This window comes from Schistocerca americana, chromosome 8 (genome assembly GCF_021461395.2).
Source record: "Schistocerca americana isolate TAMUIC-IGC-003095 chromosome 8, iqSchAmer2.1, whole genome shotgun sequence".
In the NCBI taxonomy this organism is placed as follows: domain Eukaryota; kingdom Metazoa; phylum Arthropoda; class Insecta; order Orthoptera; family Acrididae; genus Schistocerca; species Schistocerca americana.
The window spans coordinates 507,316,557-507,338,116 of NC_060126.1; the positions used below are offsets into that span (position 1 = coordinate 507,316,557).

Here is a 21,560-nt window from a genome sequence, read left to right on the forward strand (position 1 = left end):
GCAGCTTGCGAGATAGAGGCAACATTTTGAAAGGCCTTGCGACCTTTTAGCAATCAGCAACTGAATTCTACAAGTTATTGTTTAAGATCACAAGCGAACAATACCAACAATGCAATAAGGTCGCTGTATCCTTTTATAGGTTCACAATCTGGTCACAATTTCATGGTCATACAATGCGTGTATCCTGAGAATAGAAGCAAGATATTAAACTCTGGTATCCCACGCAGAAATCGGGCAGATGTTGTCGAGTGCCAACAGTAATACTGTGTGGAGACTGATCGATTGTTGGCTGTAAAAGGGCGAAATCTGAAATGCTACTGTTGTGTTCGCAGTTCATGTACGAGTCAGAGAAGGACACAGTGCACAACCAATTGCTGAAGGAGATCCAGAGCGGAGTCAAGCTCAAGAGGGTGGTCACCAACGACCGCAGCAAACCGCAACTCGATGGTAAGTAGTAGCACGCTGTCTAGCTCTCACAAAGTGCAACATACAATCGGCCACACACAACGTCACTAGGGTGCTTAAATTCTTCTGTTTTGCTCGTAATACATACCAAGGGCAACACGATAACTCTACTGGTAATAACACTTTTTTCAGGAAATGGTATAACCATATCTGCGTTTGCTAAAATGGTAGAAGCTTTTGGCAACAGGCTTTTGATGAGTTCACGAACCTTACAGACGAGAAGGAAAGATTTCTGAAGTACATGAAAACTATTGTAGCGCCTAAAATAATTCAAGGCAAAAAGTAACAAGAAAGCTTGTCGCTACAGGGGGAACAAAAGTAAACACTGAGTATACTAAGAGTTTTGCTGTAGCTTGTTTAAGCTTTAAGTGACTGAGCGACATAATTATATGGCGCAAAAACTGACTCGATATCCCACTCTCCTTCCAAACAGGAATGCAGAGCCTCAGTACCTGATCAATTCACTGTGACAATAATAAAAGCACGTAAAATTCGAAGCAGTGCTTCAATGCGCAGCAATCAAAGGCGAAGGGGGAGAGGGAATACGATTAATGCGGCGTCGATGAATTCCCACTCGCACTCGCGGCAATGTCAAAACTAATCCCTATGCTCTAGTTTACTTCAGTCCGGAAAACCTTCACCTCAGAGTATAAATAAGCGAAAAAGTTCGCATCTGGCGTGGCGAGGGCGTAACTACGAGTTCTCGAAACGCTGCTCACAACATATACTTGTTCTGAATAGTGTGGCAGAACTTTCGAAATAAATGGCTAGATCCACCATGGTGCGAAACGTAACGCTCTCAGCGTACAGTACCATCGCTTTAGAAGTACGCACTGTTATAACTATTACACGAACAACGTGAAGGCGTATGCCTTCCCTACCACCTCGCACACCCACCCACACACACACAGTTTTATAAAATTAAACATGTTTCTACAAATGTGATCAAATATGTGACGAAAAAAATTAATAAGACGATGGTTTCGGTACTTTTACAATTTACAAGTTGACTACATCACACACTTCCGGTGTTCTTGAAGACAGAAAAAAACAAGGGCTTAGTTTACAGCGGCCAGTCTTGTATATGTGAAAAGCCTCATTTTTGTGAATATTTTTTTCATTCTTTGATTTCGTACTCGCGGAAGTATCATATCTGTTACAGTAATTGTGAAAATTTACACTTCTATGCTGTTGCATAAGTATCTGGATAGAGAGGCAAGCTCCGGAAAAAAAAAAGAAAAAAAAAACACTGCAGTGCAGAGAATGCGGACGGTACAATTCTGTTACAACAGAAAGAATACGTTTCATGTTTCTTAACGAAACAATCGTACACAACAATGTTTTTCCGCCGCTGCAGAGTCTCTCAGTTGCAATAGACGCTAAGTTATTTGCGGCTAATCCCTTCCCTTTTCCACTCCTTTCGTAAATAAGTAGTAGCGAGAAAACAATCTAGCCGATTATCTGGGCACTATTTCTGTAGCACGCGGCCCGGGCTCTTGGCTCTGTCTCTTTAGAACACTTTCATCCCACTTCCCGGCGTCTCCACTGTAAAACATCTGTGCTGAGGGTAAGTAGACCGCGCCGCTTTGTCAGGAAACCTAACCACACTATCTGCAGAGCTCCCTGAGCAAGCGGTAGAGTCGAACTAACATGCCAAAAGAGGTGCCAGTGCAGGAAATTAGACCGGATGTTTTAAAAGGTACGAGAAGTTAGTTACGTATAAAACGAAGAAGCATGGTGCAGAGTAGCGAGGTGAGGACATTATTTTTGAGCAGGCCGGGATGGGTCGGGGTTGGATTTACCCACTTGTTTTCGTCAGATTTAGAGCGCATACTTCGTTGCCAGCTGTTTGGAAACAAACCAAACAGTAAGTTGTAGATAAGTGCCTACCAAGGCGTTAACGCTGTACGTCACAGTCCTTACGACGTTCTCTTTGTTTATCACATTACGATTTTTCGGTCCATTTTAAATTTCAGCGATACTGTCTTGTCTTATTCATTGATGGCGCCGGAAAACATCGCTAGAGCAAGGTACTGCGTGTCCCGTTCACGGTCTGGTTACAGGCAAAACACCCAGCAATGAAAACTGCGGTCTACACCCGACGAAGACAACTAGGGAGGATGTCGACGTGTTGTGGAACGGATATCACGATATTAATTCGCCTGAAGACCAATATGGTGGAAAATTGAAAATTTAGCCTAGAAAACCTAAAAAATTGCATCACACCATTTCAGATAAACTATGGCTCGGAAAGGGTTAAATATTTCTCTAGTGGCCGTATTCCTAGGAAGTTAGCAAGCCCAAGATCACCAGATTTAACACCAGTAGAGATCTTTCTACGTTGCTATGTGAACAATTTGTTAAATTGTAAACCAGCGGAGAGAGTGGATGATCTCGTACCTCACATTTCAACAACTAAAACTGTAATAATACTTTTATCACCCTTCAGTTCTTTCTCAATAGGCATTGCATATGAAGCTGCAGGTGAAAATTTTAGGCCAATACAGTTATAACAATAGTTCAATATTAAAATGTCCTCAAAAATACAATGGCTCGATCTGTAAATTCACTTACTTGAATGTAAAGGTAAACTGCCGCAGATCGCATACTATTTGATTTACTGGACTAGTTTCGCTTTTCATAAGCGAGCATTCTCGGATGTTCGATGCTATGGTAGCAACACGAGAAACGTTTAAAGCTTGGCGCCTTTGTCAACACAAAGTGATGTGAGCTGGATCGAGCAATTACTGTTTGTCGAATTCACTTTGCTCGGCTGGCGACCATTTTGCACCTCGCAGCAGCCTCACTCCTGCACTTGTCTCGTGTGTGGCCCAGGACTGCGCAAGTTCCGGCGGCAGATGACCATCGAGGAGCAGATACAGAAGGCCGAGGTAGAGCCCGACGCCGCGGAGCCGGACGAGCTCGACGACATCGATAAGGTGCGCGACGACCTGCAGTCGACCAAGCAGATGCTCGCGCTCGAACTCCGCAACAAGGAGGCAGTCGAGCGCGAGAACAAGCGCCTCCAGGTGAGTGCACAGACTTCCCAACACTGGGGGCCGCCAGCAAATGCGCATCTCTACAAGAGGCGCACTTTGTAAGAGCACCGTTTAGATATAATGAATCCTTCCCATATAATAAACAACTTGCTACGTCCCTGAACACACACATTAGCGTGCTCTCAGTCGCCCTTCGTATTATTTGGCTTGAAGAGAAGTATGTTACACCTAGGTGGTCCCTTAATTGCCCTCGGCTTGCTGAGGGCCGTAGTAGTCAGCCTTTCCACACCACAGTGATTCAAAATTTGATGTCGCAGCTGCAATTTTAAGTCTGTGCCCGCTACTCCAATTTCAAGTATGTTTCACGTGGTTGCTTCTTTAGCTAATTGTCAACTGACTCAATTCCCAGAACATGTGGCTCGATCAGATGGGTGTTACAGTGGATCTGGAGCTGTGAAAGTCCTTGGATAGTAGCAATTAGAAAGTTTCCGAGGTAACACTGAGATATGCTTTACAAGTAGCTCGTGGAGTCGCTTCCAACCAGGAAGTTCTTTGTTGCTAGATTTTCAATGTATAGCAGAGATCGTGTTAAGGCGATCAACTCTGCAGTTTTTACGCTACGTGCACTCAGCAGAGTATACTTCTTGTGGCCCCCTTACGTGTGCAAAATCAAAACTAACCCCGTCGTTGACTTTCGATCCACCTGTGTTGACGCATTTGGAGTTGGGTAGTCATCGAGGATTGAATGAATCAGGCGTGTGGTGGGGTCAGTATTTTCTTAGGGCCATGGAAAAGGTCCAGCCGAATCATACTACACACCACAGGGAGCGCCAAGAGGGAAGTCCATGAACGCAGGCAACAGGGGGATTTGCCCCTTACACAGAGCCTCCAATCCTACCCCACCTGATGCACACATTTTTGAGCGATTTGTAAATACTCTTAACTGTTGGCTATAAAACCGAGTCGAGTAACACGCAAGGGTAGGCATCTAATGGATTGTGACCACATGGTTCACCACCAGTTGCTGGTATCTGACCCTCAGTGGTGCAATCAGAGCCTTCACCAAGAGGCTATCTACAGGGCTAATAGGGAAGGTTCCAGCTATCAACCGCATACCACTATGGTGACGAGGGTATAAGAAGCTCAAAATTAATGTCGTCAACCTGTAGGCGCCACATCCATAGTCCATATGGAGTAAGATCAAAGCTTTTGTAAAATCACAGAACAGTGTGGTCTGTGCTCCAGGAAGTGCTGCTGAGAAATCTGACAGTATTAGGTTCCCTCATGCAATCTGCCTTGAGCTGGTGTACACGTGGTAACCGTGTTAGCCTACTATGAAATTAAAGGTCTACAAATTTAAAATTTTCAACGACGTCAAGTAACAGGTCACCGGGATAAAGTTCTGGGTGAGGGTGCACATTTCTGAGTCTGCAAAAGTGCATAACGCGAGTTTTCGTGGGATAAAACTGATATCCCTGATTCAGGGTGCAATTATGTACTTTCTGTATGACTCCCTGAAATTTGCGCTCTGTGGTATGCAATGATGTGGAGCTGTAATACAGGCACAGCTCGTCAAAATACAGTGATGGTGACACTGTGGGTCCCACTACAGTCACAATACCACTGATGGCGATGGGGAAGATGGTTACGCTCAGAACCTGACTCTGAATTTCCTGTATTCTAGATTCCTGTACATATTGGTTTTTGAGGGCTAAATCCAAGGTATGCAGAATAAGGTTGGACCTATTACACCCAAAACAGTCAGACGGATAGGACATTACTGACAGAAACGGATAAGCAACCCAGGAGTCCAACTCAAACAGTTGGTATCGTTCGTCTTCCACAAGTCAAAGAACACAAAAATTACGTGTTGGCAAAGCACAAAAGCATTGCGCATTGCAGATCCGAGACATATCAGTTGGTCTGTGGTGGACCGGAGTGCCCTAAAAACCACTTTGAAATTTCGATAGATGTGCTAAGACTTCCAGGCACCAACATACTCGTCCATTGACCATTCTTTAACAACACGCTCCCGCCATTGGGAGAGAAACAGCCCTTCTAGCAAAAAACGATTGCAAACCCGTGGATGTGTTTTATACTGTCGCTGTTAAGATGTTTAAGCATTTGGTTACGGATTCTCTCAGGTCCTGGGGCTGTGTCTCGACACTCTGAAAAAGAACGACGGAACTCCCATTTACTAACGGAGCAACTGTGATTCGAGGCCTCCTGCATGGAAGGATAAATAGTCTTTCTGCGCCAGCGCCTCCCAGGTCACTAAATTACGATGGTAGTTACTATATGCGGACACTTGAGTGAGTTGTGGTGCAATGACCTTGCGATCAGTACAGATGTCGCCACTGAGGGAGATGCCACGAATTGCTGTACAGTGAGTGTCCGCAAATGAGGCGGAGTTAAGCCCATACTTGAGACGATGGGGTGTGGGCTCCTGTAAATGTACATACTGTTCCCAACACTTGCGCTTTTTTTTAAATTAAAAACCGCGCCTTCGCTCGACGTCGCTATTAAATGTTACGTGAAAGGATGGCGTTTGTGTACTGAAGTGCCCTTTTGACGCTCTCTGATAGCTGCAGCTATTTCTCCACACCACCACGTCACATTTCTGGCAGGAAGGGCCTGATGAAGAGGGTATTGCTCCTTCCACAGTGTGTATAATCGTGTCAGTAGTATCTTGTACCACTCCTTCGATATCCTTTGGAGGTGAAAGCTTGCTAATTTGAGATATTACATACTATTACCATAGTTAGCAGGTGGACACAGAACAGCCACAGTTTCTAATGCAGTATTCAGTGGCAGCTGCTTACTGAAAGAGTCGGAGTATATGAGTTTGCAGACTTCCCTCTCGGTATTAACAATATTTTTGCGTTGGGATCTGTAATTTTTAACAACAGGGAGCTGAGTTTCTGACAATCATGTCCAGTGAAATGCCACGCCGACTGCACAGTAAGTAGCCGCTAATCGAAGGAGTTCGGATAGTTGGCGATGGTAGCCGTTACAATTCCACTGAAAGAATATCAGACTGGGTTCTGAGAAAGCAGCAAAAGGGAAATGGGAGTATAGATTACTTTTTTGTTGAGTCATCAGTATTCATAAACTCGACCTAGAGAGAGAGAGAGAGAGAGAGAGAGAGAGAGAGAGAGAGAGAGAGAGAGAGAGAGAGGGGGGGGGGGGGGCTGATGTACCATCCCCTGACTGGAAAACAGGCACTGACATTTGGCCAGGACCGTGAGCTGACGTTTGAGTCCTTGTCATCGCGCAACGTGTGAATTTTGGCACAATGTTCGCAAAGTTTGGCGTTATATGGATTGGGAGAGAGAAAAGAAAACCCATGAATATAAGACACTTGATCGTCTGTTGCATCAAGATGTAACAAAAAGTTTGAATGACTACAGAACTGATAATAATAACTGCAGTCATTCAAATTTTTTCTTACAATATCGATGCAAAAGACGACCAAGCGTTTTATATTCCTGGTTTTTATTTTCCCTCTTGAAAATTGAACGTATTAGCAAATAAGGCGGGTGGTGCACTGGGCGGTTTACACATGTAGGGGGTCGTTTACACAATATCTGCCCACATGCATTGTTCTTCCACACGTCCCACAAGTAGCCTCATTAGTCCATGTGTCCAAGCCTGTGGCACCTGAAACATCTCTCAGGAGGAGAAAAATACGATTTGGCATCGCACCTATGAACCATGATCTTAATATTCTCAGGTAAAAGATTTCCACTGAAAGGCAGAATGAAGCTTCCAGGGCCCACTCTATTATCCTCAGGTCCTCTCTGAATGCACACCACTCTAATTAGTGCGCAGTTCTTCGTCTGTTTGTGTAGTGTCAGATCCATGTGGAACATAAGACAATGAATCCTGTTGAGTTTGTTATGAAAAGAGATGGTAATTGCTATATCTCCGAGCTTGTTGTAGATGTGAAATGCCTGTTATTGGTTAGGATTCAAAATCTTGACCAACAAAAATCCTTTTCTCATTTTCTCTATTGCAGCAACTTTCCCGAACCTATCCTTAATATTCTCAACGGAGAACAGTGCCTTTGTTGTTGCTGAAGATTCTCAGTCAGTTCTGAAGCATGCCAAGAACTGGGTACGTCTCTGTATTAAAATCTTGCTTTCCAACTGCTCAGACGGCCATGTTGGCGCGACCACTGGTATGGGCGAGTTTGATCCGTTTCATTGCGGATCTCCCGCTCCGATGCCACTCCCTGCGATCTGAGCTCTCCTACGGCAGAGGCTACCTAGCACAGCAGCCGCTGCCCGGAGTCCCAGATTTGACAGGTGCCATCTCCGCCGCATATATGGGGAATTTACGGCTCAGACTAAAGCAGAGCTATATCTGGAGTGTCAGCGGGCTACAACCGTGTAGTGTACGAACCCCGACGCCTCCACCCCCCCCCCCCCCCCCCCACACACACACACAACAGATTGGCTATGGTTCTGGGTTTCCAGTGAAAACAAAGATTCGCACAGCGCACAACGGAAATATTATACACCACGTAAGACGTTCTTTTCCAAACGGTGCAGTATCTGTGAAATTTAGAGAGGAGGTCAAACCCTACGGCGGGACCGTAAGTAACTAACTCAAAAAGGTTAAGGAAGAGGTTATGAAATGAGCTAAAACTGACGGCTGTCCTTAAAATAGCTGAGTCATCAACATAGAAACATGACTAGGTATAAGACTCCTTTTAGTCGCCTCTTACGACAGGGAAGCGTGTTCCAGACCCGATATCGCAGGAGGGAGGGGCGGGGGAGGAGGAAATTAGATCAGATGGTAGAAAATTTCATTCAATGACTCCTCAGGTAGCGCAGCCACCCTCGAAGGAGATAACTTAAAACATGCTTTCTCGAACGATACTAATTCGTGTGCGAATTAACAAGAACTGTGTGTTTTTTATGTGAACATTACATGGGAATGAGGAATTTTACAACCAAAAGGACCGCTTACCATCATATTACTACCGAAACGAACAAGAATACTGGAGTAAATTAAGGGACACAAATTTCTCTCACGCTCATCAAATATAACTTGCCAGGGATTCTATGAAGAAGAACCGCCAGGGATATTCTTCACCACAACAACTGTGCTATACTGACCGAGATTTAGAAATAAATTGAAACGGCTTGTGCAGCAATTATAACCTGCACTTCCGCGAACTTTCTTCTTTAGCGATGGTCGTGTCAGCCTGCAGTAACTATATTCAGACCTGAAGAAGTAAAACGCAAGCCAGCACCGTGACGTCAAACAACAGCATACAATATAGAATGCATCCATCACTGATAACTGGAAATAAAGGGCAAAACTCTACACTTCTTAGATCGCTGGTACTCTATAAAGCGACACAGACGACTCAACACACTCGTTTACCGTAGTAAGGTGATCAATCTGATTAGCTTCAGTAACTGTGGAAGGCGATCTTACGATTCCTCGTACGCCTGTATGCATCGAGTGTTTTTAAGTTTGTAGTTGTTATTTCCCTGACATGTACGTAAATTCTTCGTACCTCCAGGATAAATACGACGAAACAGTCAAATAACAAGGAAATTCTTTTCCACAATTGCACAAATAAATCAACAGTTTACTGTAGTCACCAAAACGATTCCAACCAATGAACATGTGCAGTCTTTAATTGAGCACGCGTTCTCCTAGGATGGAAGAATGTAGGAGTTAGGTCTGGACAAAGCCTTAAAAAAATAAAAAAATTAAAAAAAAAAGAAATAAGTACGACTTACAGCACTACGCAGGTTATTTTCTACCATGGTTATATACAGTAGAACATTAGTCAAAAGAATAGAAGCTCATTGCATATTCTAACAGCTTAACTTCAAATAAAAAGAATTGTTGATGTTTTACTCTGAGCATGCATATTTGTTTTTAAACTATAAAACAGATACAGATTAGGAAAATCACCTTCTTATTACAGTGGAAGCAAGCTTAAGAATCAGTAATACAGGATATTCACAGCCATGAGCTAAAGTTCATTTTCGAAAAATGCATCCATACCGAATTCTTAATGAGCACATTGCGAGACCACAATATCAAACTAAGCTTAAATTTTCGATGAAAAAATTGCAACTTTAGGCTTCTTTACATATCCTTGGACTATTTGGATCACGTGATTGCCTTAGACCTCAGTAAAACCCATTGCTTCAGAATCTGCCCTTGTTGCCTTAGACCATTTTGCTCTTTTACAACCAAATGTGCCAATTTATTGCGTGATCTGCTCCGTATACATCCAATCAAGGACGCAAGACATTTTTGCGCAGCTCTGAGGGAACGAACGACGAACGCCGTCCTACCGCCCCGCACCGTTTCAGCAGAGCGGCCGGTTATTTTCGCCGCTCCAGTAAGACTCGCCCACGGGCCGCGACTGCGCTGCCAAGTGACAGGTTACCAAACGCAGGAGTGCGGTCGTTACTTCAACAGCTTTGTCAGCTGTCCGTGTCACGCGCGGCCCTGCCAAAAACAATATGACTCGCGCGCGTCTTTCACACCCACAAACAGTGCATGTAATCTCTAAAGAAAAGCACTCGTTTCTGGGAGGACTATCCCGACCGTCCGCTGTTAATTTTTAACTGTCACTATCTGTCTATATTACGCAATATTGCATTTTTCAGAACAACAAGTTTAGGTTGCCAAATATCGCTTATGGCTCTTTGAGATAAAATACTTGGTCACATTTCTAAAATGGGGTAATGGAAAAGTTTACATTTCAAGGGGGAGAAATAGGGGATAAAAGCTTTATTTTTATTTTTTTAAATATGTTGCTATTAAAGCAATTTTTAAGTTAAACCAGCGAAAATTTTATTCGCTTTACCAATCGAAGATGAAAATGAGGTGTTTCAGCATTTTTGAAAATTTAACCGCTATGGGAATGAAATAGTGGGAAGCTCTTTTTTAAAATAAATCATTAAAAACTACTTAAGTATTTTTAAAGCTACATACATGATAAATGGTATTTGACTTCTCGGTTACAAATGAAAAAAAAAATCGTGTTTCTGGTATTTTTTTCAACTTCTAATGGGGTTAGATAGGTGATAAAATTATTTACGAAAATACTTCATTATGTAAGTATTTTTAAAGCTAAATCTATGAAAACTTGAATTTGGCTTGTCGGTTGAAATATGTTTCATGGCTTTTGGAAATCCAACCCCTATAGCAGCGAAATAGGGAATGAAAATTTTTATGGAAACGTTTCATAATGAAATCATTTTTGAAGCTAAATCTATGAAAATTTGTATGTGGGTTCTCTATTAGAATAAAAAAATACAAAAGAGATCGAAGTATGGAGTGAAATGTTGTATTAAAATAGTTAATGTGAACGCATTTTTAAAACCAGATCTTTGAAAACTGGTATTTTTTGGTTACTTTAAAAAATTTAAAGCTAAATCTATGAAAACTGGTATTTCACTTCTCGGTTATATATAAATACGTGTTAAGGGATGAAAGTTTCTGACGACGAGAACACAAGAGGCATGATTAACACAAACCTATGATTCCAGTTACCAGAATCGCCTTCTGATCAGAAGTACGTTCGGAAAAAACGTAACCACAAATACGCAATTATCTCGCAAACGGCTGGATTGCATACCTTTTTTCCGACCGTTTTCGCCCCTATTATATTATATCTTCATGTGTGCCAGTTTTCGCTGTTATGATATATCTCGGTTGGTGTTTTCTTCCATGGTGTCTGGTACCGTGGAGCCCGACGAATTCAATCAACTCCTGCCGCAGGCACGCGTGCTGGACTTGGAGGCGGAAGTGGAGAAGCTGCGGGCGCAGACGCAGTCGGGCGGGCAGACTCCGGCGGCCAAGCGCTCGGAGGAGCAACAGGTAAGAAACTGCTGCTGCCACTCTGCCCTGTGCAAGCCGCGTAACGCCTGCGTCCTCCTACATCCGTCTCAACCTACTCATTGTATTCTAATCAAGCCTTGGTCTCTCTCCACAGTTTTTAAATCCCACACTCTCTTTCATTGCCAAATTGAAGATTCCTCGCTGCCTCAGGGCACGTCTTATAACCAAATTCCTTCTTTTAGTCGAGTTGTGCCATAAACTCCTTTCTTTCCCAGTTCTATTCAGTGCTTCTTAGTCATCCGACATGTCCCTCTGACCGATCTTTAGGATTCTTCCGTATCACATCATTTCAAAACCTTCCATTCTCTTCTTATCTGAACTCTCTATGTTTTTACATACAGGGCTACAGTTCATTCAGAGGAATATCTTCAGAAAAAAGTTCCTCTTTTCCCGAAATGCTGTTCTTCCTATTGCCAGTCTGCATTTTATATTCTTTCTACTTCAGCCATTATCAACGGTCATGCTGCCCAAATAGTACAACTCATCTACTATTTTTAGAGTCTCATATCCTATCCGGATTCCCCCAGCATCGCCTGATTTAATTCGATTATCCGTTATCCTTGTTTTACTTTTGTCGGTACTCACCTTTTCTTCAAGACACTATCCACACTCTTTACTTTCTCTTGCAAGTCCTTTGTCATCTTCAACAAAATTACAATGTCATCAGCAGACCTCATAATTTTCACTTTCTTTCTCTAAACTTTAATTCTGTCTCATATTTCTCTTTGATTTCCTTTACTGTTTTCCTAATGTACAGACTGAATAACACCGGGGTTAGACTACAACCCTGACTCACTTCCTTCTCAACTACTACTTCCCTTTCCATGTATCTCTCGATTCTTATAACTACAGTCTGATGTGTGTACAAGTTGTAGTTGGCCTTTCGCTCCCTGTATTTTCTCCCTGCTACCTCCAGAATTTCAAAGAGTGCATTCCAGTCAACACTAAAAACCTTCTCTACATCTGCAAATGCTAAAAAATATGTTTGCCTTTCTTCTTCAAAAATGTTCAAATGTGTGTGAAGTCTTATGGGACTTAACTGGTAAGGTCATCAGTCCCTAAGCTTACACACTACTTAACCTAAATTATCCTAAGGAGACACACACACACACACACACACACACACACACACACACACACACACACACACACACCTATGCCCGAGGGAGGACTCGAACCTCCTCCCGGGACCAGCCGCACAGTCCATGACTGCAGCGCCTAAGACCGCCTGGCTAATCCCTCGTGGCCTTTCTTCTTCACTTCAGCTTATCTTCTAAGATAAGGCGTGGGACCAGTATGTCCTTGCCCTTTTCTACATTTCTCAAAAACCCAAACTGATCTTCCCCGAGGTCGTCTTTTATCAGTTTTTCCATTCTTCTGTAAAGAATTCCTATCACAATTTTGTAATCATGAGTGCTGATGGTTCAGCAATGTTCACATCTTTCAACATCCAGTTCTTTGTAACTGGAATTCTTACATTTTATTCCTGAAATCTGAAGATATTCCGCCTGTCTCATACACCTTTGGTGGAACTGTTTTGTGATGGTTGCGTCTTCCAACGCTCTGAATATTGCCTTCGTTTCCCTTGTACAGCACTTCTGTACATTCCTTCCAGCTTCAGCTTTCTCTTCTTTGCTTAGTATGGGCTTCTCATCTGAGCTCTTAATATTTACATGTGTGTTTCTGTTTACTACGAAGTTCTCTCTCATTTTATATAAACGTCATCCATAAGGGGCAGTCAAATGAAAACGAGACAGATGGATGGAAAAAAATAACTGAACTGTTTATTATTTAAAAAGTAACCGCCATAAATGTTAATACATTTATCCGCTGTGAGACAAGACGGTCAGTGCCTTCATGGAAAAATGTCTGCAGTTTCCTACGGAACCATGTTTGTACCCAAGCGTGTACCTCTTCATCTTAAGCAAATCAACGGCGGCGATTGTCTTTCTTCAGAGCACCAGAAATATGGAAATCACATGGAGAGAGATCGGGATTGTAAGAACGACGTGTAACGGCTTGGCAGCGAAAGTTTTGCAGCATAGTTGAAACAGCCTTGGTGTTACTGGGTCACCTCTTTTGATGCTAGTCAGTTGTCAGGATGAGCATTACTGCAAAAGGGCATTTGATTCTAAAGCAGTGTGTCCGGGTGAAAAACACTAAATAAATTACTTTTTCTCTCTTAACAACCTGTGGGCAGGGTGGGTTCTTCCTTGGCTCGGGTATGAAGTAGAATGAAACAGCATTTTTCATAAGATAACTTTTCTTGAAAGATTTGTACAATGGTTTCCTTACTGGATTGTTCTGGCTCGGAGAGCGGCAGCTGTGTCGTTTGCGAAGCCTTCTGCTGCGTGAGCGGCGGCATCTGATTATGCCTGGCGGTGTGTATCTCGTGTCGCTGTTTCGCTCAGTTGACTGGAAACGCGCATCGTGAGGTGGCCCGTTTAATTATTGAGAACGAAGTCGTGAATAGGATGGTGATACCTTGGACGTGGCGTCCCAGTGTTTCTCTTCTCTATGCGGCCGTGTGCGTCAGTGTTGTGCGTCGGCCCGTGGAGTGGCGCGGCGGGGGAAGGCCAGTGTCCCTGACTCGAACAACGGACTCCAGCTTGCCAGTCTTCGGCTGTCAGATCTTCATCAACAGCTCACAGGTGACTGCTGATGTGAGGCTGTCTCCTTCCCGTCCTCACGAGTCACCCGGGTGCGTAAAAATCAGTCTTCAAATACCTTCTAACTTCTGTCTTCTGGTGGCGAGGCTGCTGCTTGCTATTCCATTACAGCGGCGGACTGGGTGCTTCTGTGCACGATGTAATCTCTTTCTGCATGACGGCCTTCAGCACCGACTGAACTGTACTGGAACTGAACTCGAACCAAAACTGAACCGAAAACTACTGTCGGGCCCACTGCGTCTCGCGTATATATTTACTTCAGTTCACTAGAGGTGAACGACTTCACGGTTATTGCCTCTTCTGTCACGTTGAAGAGCTTCTCGAAGAATCTTCTTAACGTCGGTCATTGGCTCTTGGAATGTAGGCGAGGGCCTTTGATCACATGTGACAACTGACATGTGAGCCGGTCGGGTGATGCCCTGACGGCTGAATCGACAGCTTCCGCTTATGTGGGGAGGGCAATGGCTTCTCCTGCGCGTGCTGACTTGCAAGTGCCGGCCATTGCCACTGCTGCTCTGCCCGCTGTTTGCCAGTGTTTAACTTTTCTAAACTAAACTAAGTTTTCATTTATTTTCTAATTTCTACTTCACTTCACATTGATTTCACTAATTTATTTACCTATCTTAAGTACCGATTTCCATATTATTGGAGCCCTGAAGAAAGACATTCGTGGTCGTCGATTTGCTTCGTATGAATCGTATGAAAAGGTGCGCATCTGGCTAAAGCCACAGTTCTGTAGGCAACCGCAAACATTTTCCCATGACCGCACTGACCGTCGTGTGTTGATTACTTTTGAAATTATAACCAGCTTGCTTACTTTTTTCCCATATGCCTCGGTTTCATTTGATTGCCCCATATTCTTGGTCGGAAAACAGTAAAATAACATGCAAATACCATTCATGCCTAGCGGTACTAGTGGACAGTTTAGAATTCAGTAATGTTTCCGACGGTGACAATTTGTTGCAGGAGATCAAGAAACTGCGGGAGCAGATGCGCGAGGCGCAGAAGGCGACGGAGGAGCTGGAGAAGAAGTACCACGACACGGCGGGCCAACTGGACATGACGCGGGCAGAGGTGGACGACCTGCAGCGCAAGAACCAGGCGCTCGAGAAGAAGCTGGCCGCGCTGAAGGTAGCGCAGCCGCAGCCCAGCCCCGGGGCCCCACCCTAGAACTCCCGCAAGTAGAGAGCGCGCTAGTGCACGGTAAGACTAGCTGTAGCTGCGGCTGCGCCTGCCGCTGGGCAGCGAACCTCTCTCCTGCAGGTCGTATCACTCGTACTTGGACGGTGACGACCGCGGGTGAATACCTCACAACAACTCCACTGTTGCTAACACGCCACCTGCCGGAATGAGTCTCCTTACTTGCTCCTGTATTTTGAAATATTTCACTATTTTTTTATTACAGCCCACCGTTAATTAAAAAGAATACGATCGGCAGTATTAAACATCTCTCGTGCAGATACTGACCTAGCACTTTCTTCTATGACTTTTGCAGGGACTTGAGGCTTCCATGGAGGTGTGCCACACAAATGCTTTAACGGGAGTCATACGTATTTGTTTTACAATAGGAAAGTAGAGCTACGGCACAACTCAAAATACAACATTTCTCAGTGCCATAATGCCACTCAGTGTTTGATTTACGATAGCTTTTTATTTTTGTGATCTAGTTGTGATATTGGCTCCACGGTAGTCTAACCTCTGCATAATGACTGCAATTTGCTTCCACTTGAATTTGATTACAGTCGTCAAGACTTCGTATTTCTCCACAATTTTCATTCCCCACTCTTCCCTTTATTACCAAATCGACAATACGTTGATGCCCCAGCTGTATCCTATCAACCGATCACTTTTTTTTTAGTCATGTTGTGTAATGCACGTCATTTACCCCAATTTAATGCCGTGTCTCCTCATTAGTTATCCGATCTACGCACCTAAACTTCACAATTATTCTGTAGCACCACATTTCAAAGGCTTCTACTGATTTCTTGTCTGCACTGCTTATCGTCCACGTTTCAGGTCTGTACAAGGCTATACTCCACATAAACATCTTTAAAATTGGCTTCTTAACACTTATAATTTATATTCGATGTTAATATATTTCTCCTTTTCAAAATGGTCTTCTTGTTATTGCCAGTCTGCTTTTCATATCCTCCCTACTTAAGCCATTGTCAGTTATTTTGACGCACAAATATCAAACTCGTATATTATTTTTAGTGGCCCATTTCCTAGTCCAATTCCCTTCGCAAATTCTCTTGAACTTACGCTTCAGTACTTGTTGACAAGGTAACTTGGCGGACCATCTTTGGTAACAACAGCTGAACGTAACACTTGCTCATTTTCCATAAAGCAACAGCACAGTACCTCAATGAAGCCTATCCTGTTTACTAGATAGATCGTTGCGTCGTCATCAACATCATTAAACTGTTCTTCTTCACATTACTGATTATGGGATCAGTTGAAGCCCGACATCTAATGGCTAACATGTTCAAACCAGATAGGAATTCTTGCTCAGTTTTTAAACGCTTGAGTTCACATAAAAAAGAATGTAGACAGCAGATCTAATCAGAATCACAAAATGCGTCTACACGAACTGCAAATACATTGCTGTAGACTCTGGTATTACCGAAGACGTGTCGAAAAGGGATTTCACAACTAAACACAAAAATTACTTTTTTTTATTACTTGCGGTATATTAATTGCTGACATTTTCATATAGCTGCCTCTTAAAAATCACAGATCATAGAATATAAGTTTATGTGATGTTTCTCTCCGAAATGGGAGCACACTCACATCCAACTTTTATTCGTTCCTTCCTGGAACACTCAGTACAGAATGCAAGGATAGTGTGTACGGTAGACCGACAAAAAAATATACTTTAGACAAATCTCAATGCAGCACTTTATATACAAGTTCTATATTTTTATTCAAGCTCGTAACACGAATTATAAACTTTAATATTAGCACACGCGAACCGCAAAAACACACATCAAACTCTTCCTCGATTTGGAATACCAGCGGAGGTCAGTAGGGTCCGAAGTGCAACAGGGCTCAATGTAACCACTGTTCTGCACGGTCAAACATAATAAATCCAAAGAAGAAATATTTTCAATTTACAAAAAATGAACCTCCAGTTAGTGACTGCCCAGTCCTCATTTGTACGTTTCAGTTAGTTATGTCCTGTAAGTAGTGTTTTGTTGCTGAATAGTGTATATCATAAATATGTATTAACCAAAATCGTCGAGAAGCTATAACACTGTAAACACAGCTACAGCTCGTTGCTATCGCAAAAAGGTTTCTGTTATGATATTACTGTAGAGTGATTGTTTGTTTACAGAGAAGCTGCAGTTTATGCGCAGAATGTGAGTATATCAGGCGCTCATGCGCATACGCTACAGACAGGAGGTAAGTAAGTATGAGTCACGAAGGAAAGACAGATAGCAAATGAAAGAAAAAAAAAAAGATCACCACCAACAATGAAAATCGCCACCACCATTTCTTTATACTGTGTGTACGAGCTGCACCTCCGGCGAGAGGGGTTGCAGGGTTGCTGACGGCTCTCCCGGATGACGGCGATATATGTGCGTGCATGTGCTTTCAGGATAACCCGGGACTCGTGCTGTCCAAGCAGCCGTCCGCCAAGAAGGTGGGAGCCGCTGTGACCAACAACCAGAGGCCCGGCGAAGAAGACGAGGAGTCGGAGTACACGGAGGAGACCGAGACGGAGACGGAGTCCTCAGAGGTGCGATAAAAATTCTGCTTGCCACTGTAGCAGCTGCAGTCAAGTTTCTAAACAGTGCAAAGTTTTGAGTTTCCAGCCGCATAAACTCGTCGACGTTTTGGCTACTCTCCCTACTTTCGCCGGAATATTACTGTATAATATCTCTACTAACGGGTTGAATTGAATTTTTTAAAAATTTTCTTTTTCCACATATGTACTATCTCCACAGAAATATGTTCCGTTCACTATGAAGTTTACCAAGCTATCCTTTTCTTCCTCATCAGAAGTGGGGTATCAATTCCCTATCCTGATAATGTTAAATTTACCGTATTTATACGCCGTTTTCTCAGGAACTATCCACGGTAATAAAAAGAAACTTTGCCAAAATATAGAGTCATATCATATACATTGCTTGATCAACTGTCAAATATATAACTTCTTTTGGAATCAACATATGAATTTTTAATGAAATCTTTAATTTTTTTGTAATTATTTTAAAAAAGTATTGATGCTCAAACTACGAGTTCTCTCTCTATCATTGTACATTCACATAAATATAATACCGCTGTCCGTAAGAGACAAAAATTTCAGTTTTAGCTTAAGTAGTTTCTGAAATAATGGGAAACATTTGCAAAAAGAGTTGTGAAGTAAAGGAAAAGTCACTATTGAATGAAGAGAGAGCCTAAAACTCTCCAGCTTTGTAATCTTTATGTTCTTCAGGATCAACGAAATGCTATCTCTGTCTCCATCTGAGGTATCTTGCTGCTTCTGTTACATTTGTGACCACAACTTCTGACTTGGAAGCTTGCTGTTTGTCCAGTTCTTGTTGTACTGATTCTGTATTATGGCCAGATATAACTCCAAATTGCTTGAGAACCTTAATCCTGCCTGCATTTCCATCGATGATGATCCCAGCATCATTGACCCCATTCTTCAGTGTTTTCGAGCCCACAAATGCATGCGTTTTTTGGCACCTTGGTCCATACAACATTGTCAAAAACTCATTTACACTTTGAGTTTTTTCTGTGAGGCATTTCTTCAGAAGATGTGGATGTGCTACATCTCCATATACTGGCTTTATTACTGTCCAGCAGCTCCAGGAATGGTGTTTCTGTGGGTATATTCGGTTCCTGCTGCCTCGGCTTTGCGGTGTTTACACCCTTCACCTGAACACAAACTGTGTTGTGGCTTCTCATTACATGACGTCTTGTTGACAAACATAGCCCATAATGCTTTTCTCATTGCTTCCCCACGTTGTTTGTATTCATTCTAATGGCTTGGTCACAGTATTCACTTTGCTGGCTGATTGGTTTGTCAGTGCCATCTTCAAGGTTTTTGCTGGAAACGTTCTGCCTGATTTTACACAGTCGGGTACCCATTCATTTCTGCACTTTCTAACTTCTGTGGTGGTAGGTCATCATAGAGCCAGCTGTCAATTATTGATTTGAATGAACGGTAACCACCAGCAGCAAAGATTTGAGCACAGGGAACCCCACGTTGTTCTTGAGAGCGCTGAAAGACCTTCACAATGGAGGCACTTTCCATGTCTCCACTGGATCCCTCAAATGTTTTCTGACAGTTGCGTTCATGCAATTTGTTCTTTTCATTTTCGTACTCACTTTTGTGCATTTTTTTTGACAATACTGCAACAAGAGATTTCCAAACGAAGAACTGAAGTTTCCTTTAAAGACATTTTCAGAAACTATTATTTGTCCACCTAATATTAAACTGATATCACTGACACTGGTTCCACTTTTGTTCACAAACTGCTTCTTGGAAGAAGCAGTTGGTTGTTTACAACTTTGTTCAGTGCATTCTCTGGATGCAAGCTTCCCAACATGACATGTTCTATAGAATCTACTTCCCTTATTTCTTCTCTTCTTGAGTAAGTCCTCTCGTGGAATGATATTAAAAAGAGGAACTAAACTCAATGAACAATAAGTCTTAATATACACAGTGAAAGGCGCAATGTGCATTACAAAATGTGGGTGACATCATGTATTATACCACAAACAGGAAGTGATATCACATAAACAAAAGAAACAAACCTATGCGGCAGGATGTTTGCTATAAATCACCGCGTTGTAGAGCACATAATTCCATAGGTATCTCATTGTAACTGAACAAGTGCTCATAGAACCTATAGAAATTACTTGTGATGTAAATCATTTCAAAATAAAAATACTTACAGTCATCCAAATCAACGAAACATACTTCAAATGAAAGAGAAAACTCTGTATAACAATTTTCCATAAAAATATAAATATACATTTTATATGCACAATACCGTTTTAACTCCCCTTAAGTATTCACTCCATATTATAGTCCCCTCCCCCCATCTGCCCTTGAGCTCATACTGCCCATGTCCTATGCTCTTGTATTTCTGGGATCCATGTAGTATACGCTTTGAAATATTTGCTTCTTAGTTCAATAAGAATGTTTGCTGCCTCAGACATCTTTAGCCAGGAAAATGCTTTTTCATCTGCGCATGTCTTCTACATATTTGTTTCAAATGCCCAAAGCGATAATTTTCTAAACTGTAGAATCCTTCCTTTGTACTTGATATTGGATTGGTGCATGAGTTCATAGCATTTTTCCATACGTTTAATACACAACAGATACGCGTGACAGATACTTTAGTCATCAATAATATAGTCTCCTTCACTATTTTACAGTCTTCCAATGCAGAGATAACTTTTCGACTCTGCGACTGTAAAAATCATGTGGTTCTGTGGCGAAGAACTTACCAAGCTATGTTCGGAGCGCACTTTCATCCAGAAACGATGCTGCTCGATAGAGTGCGGAAAAGGTGAAAATCTGAGGGCGCAAGATAAGGTGAAATTGAAATGTTTCTTTGTGGCACAGACCGAGGGAGATTGTGCAGCGGTTAACACACAGTACAAGCATTCGGGAGGATGACAGTTCAAATCCCCGTCCGGTCATTCATATTTACGTGTTCCGTGATTTTCTTAAAGCGCTTAAGGCAAATGCCGGGATGGTTCCTTTGAAAGGGCGCGACCGATTTGCTTCCTCATACTCGAAACAATCCGAGCTTGCACTCCGTCTCTATTAACCACGCTGTCGACGAGACGTGCTATGTTCCTTCCATTTTTTTGTAGCACACTTCTATTTTGTACAGGAGTTCCTCGCAGTAGTTGAGATCTTTGTTGTGTAATGTGTTATTTATCTGTGTACGAGGTGTAGTCACGAAGTTTTAATTATCACCTCAAGAAAATAAAGTTACGTGATAAAGTTTTTGTTTGGTTTCGGGTACATGCCCCCACTTCTGCTGCTGCCGCAAACAAATCACCGCACGACGCTTCGCCACTTTGTTGTGGTTCCTGTAGCAGCGTGCTTCGGTACTGTGGCGCCGCAGTACCATTATTTTTCGAGGTGATCGTTAAAACTTTACTTGCGACTACGCGACGTAACTGCGCCGGGCAGTTCTCAGAGCAATGTTGACACTGGCGGTGCAGGAGGAGGAGAACGCGGAGAACGCGGCGGCGCTAAAGGAGAAGCGGCAGGCGCGCGAGCTGAGGCTGCTGGCGACGAAGCTGAAGAGCTACAAGGACAAGGAGGCGGCCGCCAGGAACGAGCGCAAGGCGCTGCGCGAACAGCTGCGGCGCGAGCAGAAGGCGCTGCGCCAGGAGCGCCACAAGTACCGCCTGCTGCAGAAGGAGGTCGACAAGATGGCCAAGCTCATGAAGGTAACTAGAGGCGAGGCGCGCTGCCCGCTCCCGTCCTTCGCCTTCCCTCTTCTCCTACACCTCGCGCTTGTCAACTGCAATTTAATCCTATGATGCGCCGTGTCCACTGCCGCGGACAGCT

The 21,560-nt window shown here is 43.1% G+C and overlaps 2 protein-coding genes across 4 annotated transcripts in view; one reads left to right on the forward strand and one right to left on the reverse strand.

Moving 5' to 3' along the window:
• Window positions 1-21,560, reverse strand: part of LOC124544869 (trichoplein keratin filament-binding protein) — a 754,849-nt gene that overhangs the window by 686,563 nt on the left and 46,726 nt on the right. The gene's annotated exons all lie outside the window — the stretch shown is intronic.
• LOC124544868 (serine/arginine repetitive matrix protein 1-like) overlaps window positions 1-21,560 on the forward strand; it is a 230,005-nt gene that overhangs the window by 189,500 nt on the left and 18,945 nt on the right. For both annotated transcript variants that reach the window (XM_047123580.1, XM_047123581.1), the window contains 6 exons: window positions 333-447; window positions 3,301-3,494; window positions 11,226-11,324; window positions 14,981-15,145; window positions 17,613-17,753; window positions 21,209-21,439. In XM_047123580.1, the coding sequence (XP_046979536.1) occupies window positions 333-447; window positions 3,301-3,494; window positions 11,226-11,324; window positions 14,981-15,145; window positions 17,613-17,753; window positions 21,209-21,439 (945 nt within the window). The remainder of the gene's footprint in view (window positions 1-332; window positions 448-3,300; window positions 3,495-11,225; window positions 11,325-14,980; window positions 15,146-17,612; window positions 17,754-21,208; window positions 21,440-21,560) is intronic.